The 6,891-nt window shown below is 45.0% G+C and overlaps 1 protein-coding gene across 1 annotated transcript; it reads right to left on the bottom strand.

Annotated features, from left to right (window-relative positions):
- Positions 1-4,635: 4,635 nt before the first annotated feature.
- LOC142624801 (uncharacterized) lies at positions 4,636-6,238 on the bottom strand. Its single transcript, XM_075798551.1, has 3 exons — positions 5,639-6,238; positions 5,051-5,290; positions 4,636-4,932 (listed from the first exon to the last, which is right to left on the bottom strand). Exons 1-3 carry the CDS (start codon positions 6,236-6,238, stop codon positions 4,636-4,638), a joined length of 1,137 nt encoding a protein of 378 aa, XP_075654666.1.
- Between the last annotated feature and the right edge of the window lie 653 nt (positions 6,239-6,891).

Below are 6,891 nucleotides of genomic sequence, written 5' to 3'. Positions count from 1 at the left end.
AATTGTTGGTAAGTCACACGGTCCTCACGTGTTCAAGACAACACCTGCACAACGCAGAAAAAGAAGACCTCAAGAGAGTACCGGTGTGGTACCAGTCAAATACTCTCCGAAGGTTAAGTCAGAACTTTCACAACTCTAGAGTGCCAGAGCTAGGGAGAATTATGCGTACCTAGGTTTGTGAGGGTTTGGGGGTTTTTATAGTAGCGTAAAGCTGACATTTGTTTCTTGGCAGAGAGGGTCTTTCCTTGTAGGGAAGATCCTCATTAATACGCGTATATTGCGGGATCCTTTCCTTGTAAGGATTTCCTTGATTAGGGTTAATCGTGGGGCATAAGATATTTCCTTGTATAGATATTCATGGAGGTCATGCAAGGCCACGCTGGACTCGTCATGCTCTTTATTCCGTCGGCTTCTCTACTTCCGTTGTCTTACATAGATGCCGTCTGCTTATGGACTCGTTATCTTATGAACTTGTTGTGTTGCTTCTTACATACAGGAAGCTGACAAGCCCCAATAAACTCGTTAGCTTCTTTGTATGCAACAAGTTTATTTTCTTTTGAGAATATCCTTATCAGTTACCCCCTACTCCATGACTCCGTCGGCTTTAGCTAACGGGTTGTGGAGTGTAGCTTTCCTTTCATTTATTATTTATTTGTTAAAAAAATAAGAGTGCTTATTAATGACTTATTTGAGCAACTTTTATTAAATGCTGGGACACATGGCATAGGATGGTTGGCCTTGTTTTTGAACAACGGCGCGCTTCGTTTCCCGTGCTCTTTCGTTCTATAAATAGCTATCTTCCTCCTCTCATTTTCCCCTATTTCATCTTTGCAAGTCTTTAAGAGGGAGAGTTGTTGAATCGTCACTTTTGCCGCCGTCAACTTGCAGACCCCGTTGCTTTTACAAAGTCATCAGCTAATCTTGTAAGCTCTCTTCTTACGTTTCTTTTTTTCTTTTTACTTTCATTTTCTAGTCAATCGTCACGTCTATAGAGAGACCCATTGAATAGGTTCTTAGAATACTTCTGACTCTTGTAGGTGAATAGATGTCAGGAGATAGTGAAGCGACGTCGTTAGTCCGCAAGGGAGCGGGCTACGATGAAGTCTTCCCGTCAAGTCATGGGCTCGAGGAGGGCTTGTCCTGGTCGTTAGAGAGGGAACCGTCTGCCCATTCTCCTGTCGATGAGGAGGAAGACTTTGATGGAGAGGAAGTAGAGGAATGAGAGGGGGAGAAGGATAAGTTCAACGAGGGTGAGGGAGAGAATGAGGTGGAGTTAGAGGGAGAAGATGACGAAGGTAAGGATGAGAGTGACGGGGGATCTTCTGTGGAGGGAAGCTTAGGAAGCCCAGGGGATGATCATACCCGTCGCTTTATTCTTCCCGCCATATGGACTGTTAATGACTTTAAGTCGACGATGATGACCAAAATTTTTAACAACTTAAGGGACCGTTACCAAATCCTTGACAACATTCCAATCCTTCAACCTGGAAAGTATGAAAAGTGTTACTTTGGGAAGACCAAGGATGTCGGCATGTATGATGCCATGTTCGCGGCAGGATTGAGATTGCCTCTGACAGCGCTTCACCGGCAGTTGGCCATTTTCCTTGGTTTTTCTGTCAGCCAAATCGCCCCAAACGCTTGGAGGATATTTATAGGGGCTGAGATCCTTTGGGGTCGTCTTAGTGGAAGGAATCGTTAGCTTACACAGGTCGAGTTCTTTTGGTGATGCAAACCCTAGCATATCTCCTCTTCTGCAGGGATATACCACTTTGCAGCGAGGAAGAAGACACTTAGGCTAGTGTTTGACACGCCTGACTATAACAAAAATTGGAAGGACAGGTACTTTTTTGTTCAAGGGACGGATTAGGTATGCCATCGGGAAGAGTGGGTGATGATGCCTCATGGCTTTGACAACACTTGGGGTATCATCAAGGATTCAGGTCTAGTATCATTTGCATTCTCATTTTCATTTATTTATTTGTTCAAGTGTCTAATCGTCGTCTGCTTTTTTCTTCTTCAGCTAGTGTCCGTCCGAGCATAACTGATGAGCAGGAAGCTTTCATCCGTCGGGTTCTGGAGATCCCTTTTGACGAACGAAGGTGCAGGGACCTGATCACCTTTGATACATTGCACGCCTACTGTGGTGGTCCTGAGTTGACACCTGAAGCCCATAGATTGAACGCTTATTCTCTTCGGCGTAAGTTTTCACACCTTAGTTCTTTTCTCCCGTTTATTTCGTACACATGTCTATTTATCTAACGTTTGTTTTTCATCTTTTGTAGAAATAGAGGCAGCCAGACAAAGGGCGTTAGCTGCGGCGCACAAGAATGAGGGGAAAGAGAGGGCCTCCTCGTCAGCTCCCAAGGGCGTCGCCAAAGGGCCGTCCAAAAGAAAAAATGAAGGGAAAGACGACCATCCCCTTAAGAAAGGATCGGTCATCCCTGTGGGTGACAAGCAGAAGAAGTCGTCACCTCCCAAACCTAGCCACGAAGCTGGTAAAGGGTTGATGATGGCGACGGGCCCCATCACCCAGGGGACCATTTGTCATTTTCTTACACACAAGGAGCATGCTGTTGAGATGGCTGAGTCAATCATCAAGGAGACAGACTTGGACCCGTGCGTTGAGCAGACGACAGAGGATTTGGGAGCATCTCTTTTTGACCTTTCTAGGGTACGTCTTTTTTTTTTTTTTTTTTAAAATTTCAACTTCCTTTTACTATTTTTCATTCGTTTGCTAACGGTTGTCTTATTTTTAGGCATTGGTGTGCATGAAGGCGCTTCAAGATAGGAGCGTTGCTTAGGAAGGGGTAATCAGCCGTCTGTGCAAGCATACCGAGACCTTGACCAATGAATAAGAGCAATACAAAGGGGTCGTCTGTACGCTTAACAAGGAGGTGACGGCTTTAAATGAGAAGCTAAAGGAGGAAGCTCGTCTCCGTGAGAAGGTGTAAGAAGAGAAAACGAATCTGAAGGCAAAGTTGATAGCCATTTGTGGGCAAGTAGAGTTGGCTAGGGCTGACGCCATAACAGAATTCAAGGCTTCTCAACCTTTTATTGACGCCTGTGCCGTCTATTATGGTGACGGGTTTGAGGACTTCCTGAAGCAGGTTAGGTCCATCTACCCAAATCTAGATCTATCCAAAGTCACCATGGACGACCCACTGCCGATGACCCCTGCTAGCGGTGACATCGTCAGTGAGGAGACCGACGACTCTACTGAGTCAGAATGGGATATGAAAGATGAAGGTGTAGTTCTTGCTTAGCTTGCTGTTGACGGGTCCGTCTGCTGATGATCCGCCTGCTCATGATGCCAAGAACTCTACTGCCCAAGACGCCCGAACCCAACTACCCAGGACGCCCCGAATGTTTAACTTAGTTGTTTTTGTGTATTCGCTTTTATTTCCAAACAGTAGTAAATGCCCTTGTTTTAGGGCTTTGTTTGTAAATGCCATTTATTTATGGCATTTATTATATCCGTCACTTTCAGTATTTTTTACTATGTGTTGATCTTTACTTTGAGATATGCGTATGTCTGTCCATTTTTGTGCATATATGTCAGGATGTAATTGTCCCCTAAAGGACTTGGTAAATATCTAAGATTAACCCGTCTACTTTGGTCTACTCGCCCGTTTGGACTAAATAATTAACTTGTCCATTTGTGGACTTGATAATTTCGAGGCGTCCCCGTGAGATGATCTCGTCCACTTGTGGACCTAATAATGCATCCGTCCACTTATGGACTTAATAATGAATCCATCCACTTGTGGATTTTAACAATTTTAATGCATCCTTATGGAATGAACTCATCCATCTATGGACTTAATAATGAATCCGTCCACTTGTGGACACAAATTTTAATGCATCCCCATGGGATGAATTCGTCCACTTGTGGACTTAATAATGAATCCGTCGATTTGTGGACAACAATTTTAATGCATCCCCATGGAATGAATTCGTCCCCTTGTGGACTTAATAATGAACTCGTCTACTTCTGAACTTAGTAATTTTAAGGCATCCTCATGGGATGAACTCGTCTACTTGCGGACTTGGTAGTTTCAAGTCATCTTCATGGGATGAACTTGTCCACTTGTGGACTTAATGATGAAGTCGTCCACTTATGGACTTGGTCACAGATGTAGTTTTGTAGAGACATACACATACACAAATCATATTTAAATAACTCCTCTTATTGTGATAAATGAGTCCATAAGTAGAAAATTGTTCTTAAAAGAATAAAAAGTTGCCCTTTTGGCTTAAAAAGTACTGTTGATAATAAAAATTAACTAAAGGAAGTAAACTGGAAATGAGGAGTGTTGTTCTTCGCGCCGTTGTCTACTGGTAGTATTATTTCAGGTGCTTCATGTTCCATGGGTGGTTCAACTTCTGCCTGTCTAGCTTTTCCAAATGGTAGGTACCTTTCCTCTGCCATGAAGTGATTCTGTAGGGTTCCTCCTAGTTAGGACCGAGATTTCCCTGAGAGGGGTCTCTGGTAGCTCCCATCACCTTCCTCAAGACGAGGTCTCCGACTTGGAAGTCTTTGTGTCTAACTTTGGAGTTGTAGCGCTTGGCCATGAGATCCCGGTACCATGCTAGCCTTTGTTCAGCTGTTGCCCTGACTTTGTCCACTAAGTCAAGCTATAGATGCATGGCCTTATCATTTCTACTCTTGTCATGGTTGTCCACTCTATTGCTTGTGAGTTCGACCTCAATTGGGATAATTGCCTCGCTGCCATATGCGAACCGAAATGACGTCTCTCTTGTAGGAGTTCTGGCTATTGTCCTATATGCCCATAGTACACTTGGCAACTCATCTGGCCATATACCCTTTGCCCCTTTAAGCCGAGTCTTGATAATTTTCAACAAGGATCGGTTCATACCTCCTCTTGCCCGTTGGCCTGAGGGTAGGCGGGGAGGAGTAGTGGTTCTTGATCCCTAGCTGTGAGCAAAAGTCCCTGAAGGAGTCGTTGTCGAATTGCTTTCCATTGTCCAATACCAAGACTTTAAGGATTCCGTACTTACAAATGATGTTTTTCCAGACGAAACTTCATACGTTCTTCTCTATGATGGTGGCCAAAGCTTCAGCTTCTACCCATTTAGTGAAGTAATTTATGTCGACCACTAGGAACTTCAGCTGTCTCATTACTATTAGGAATGGGTCCATGATGTCCAATCCCCATTGAGCGAAAGGCCACAGATCCATCATTGGAGTGAGCTCTTCTGTCGGCTTTCTGATGACGTTGCAGAACCTTTGACATTTGTCACAAGTTTTGACATAAATCTGGGCATCCTTCTGCATAGTGAGCCACTAATATCCAGCTCAAATCAATTTGTGCACCAATGACCGCAACCTTAAGTGGTTCCCACTGATCTCTTCATAGACTTCTCTCATGACATAGTCCGCTTCTTCAGGGCTTAAACATCTTAAATACGGGCTGGAGAAGCCTCTCTTGTATAAGACGTCCTTTATCAGAACGAATCGCGCTGCCCGGACCTTCAGTTTTCTTGTGGCCTCCTTATCGTTAGGTAGTGTACTGTTTTTTAAATAGGAAACTATCGGTGTGGTCCAGTTGCTTCCCTAGTCTATTTCTTGTACAACGACGTCATCTATCAAGGGTGAGAGCTGAACAAAAGAGAGTACTTTATTAGGGATAAGCATGTGTTCTTTTGAGGCGACTTTGGCAAGGCAATCAGCTTTCTCGTTCTCTTTTCTAGGGACTTGGATGAACTTGGCCTTCAACTTGCCTACTCGTTTCCGCATCTGCTCCAAGTACCTCTTCATCTTTTCCCCTTTGCATTCGAAGTCACGGTTCACCTGACTGGTGACAACTTGGGAGTTGCAATATACGACCACATTTGTTGCCCCCACGGCTTTTGCGAGATCTAGCCCCACCACTAAAGCTTCGTACTCTGCTTCGTTGTTGGTTGTTGGAAAGTCCGGAAGAACCATGCATTCGATCTCATCCCCTTCTGGGGAATAGAGCACTACACCGACTTCGCTAGCCTGCCCATTAGACGATTCATCCGTGTGGACGCTCCACTGAGGATGTTCTTTTGCCCCCTGGCCTTCCATACTGGTGAACTCTGCAATGAAGTCTACAACTACTTGTCCCTTTATGGCGGTTCGGGGGCGGTATTTTACATCAAATTCACTTAATTCTATCACCCATAGCGCCATCCGTCTGGCGGCCTCAGGATTACTCATTGCTCGCCGTAGAGGCTTGTCTATCAGGACGACCATAGTATGAGCCTAGAAGTATGGCTTGAGCTTACGAGTTGCGGTGACTAAAGCAAAGGCGAGCTTCTCCATCGGTGGGTATCTTTCCTCTGCGCCTCGGAGTGCTCGGCTAGTGTAGTAGACGGGCTTCTGCACCCTGTCTTCTTCCCTAACTAAGGTCGCGCTGACGGTAGCCGGAGATATAGCCAAGTAGAGGAATAGTTCTTCCCCTGGTTTGGAGGGACTTAGCAATGGCGGTGAAGAGAGGTAGGCCTTCAGATCTTCAAATGCTTGTTGACACTCGGCTGTCCACTTAAAAGACTTCTTCAGTGTACGGAAGAAAGGTAGGCATTTGTCCGTTGCCCTTGATACGAACCTGCTCAGCGTGGCTACCTTGCCGTTAAGGCTTTGTACTTCTTTCGCGTTCCTTGGTGGTGATATCTCCATTATGGCCTAGATCTTGTTTAAGTTGATTTCAATACCTCTCTGGGACACCATGAACCCCAGGAACTTTCCAACTGTCACCCCAAATGCACACTTACTCTAATTGAGCTTCATGTTGTAAGAGTGGAGGGTGTTGAAGGTCTCCCTGAGGTTGTCCTCCCTTCGGCTTTTTACCAGCATGTCATCAACGTAGACTTGGACGTTTCTTCCAATTTGATGTGCAAACATCTTGT

This window comes from Castanea sativa, chromosome 2 (genome assembly GCF_040712315.1).
Source record: "Castanea sativa cultivar Marrone di Chiusa Pesio chromosome 2, ASM4071231v1".
NCBI lineage: Eukaryota > Viridiplantae > Streptophyta > Magnoliopsida > Fagales > Fagaceae > Castanea > Castanea sativa.
The sequence above is the reverse complement of the archived record's forward strand: the minus strand, read 5'-3'. Positions and strand labels throughout refer to the sequence as shown.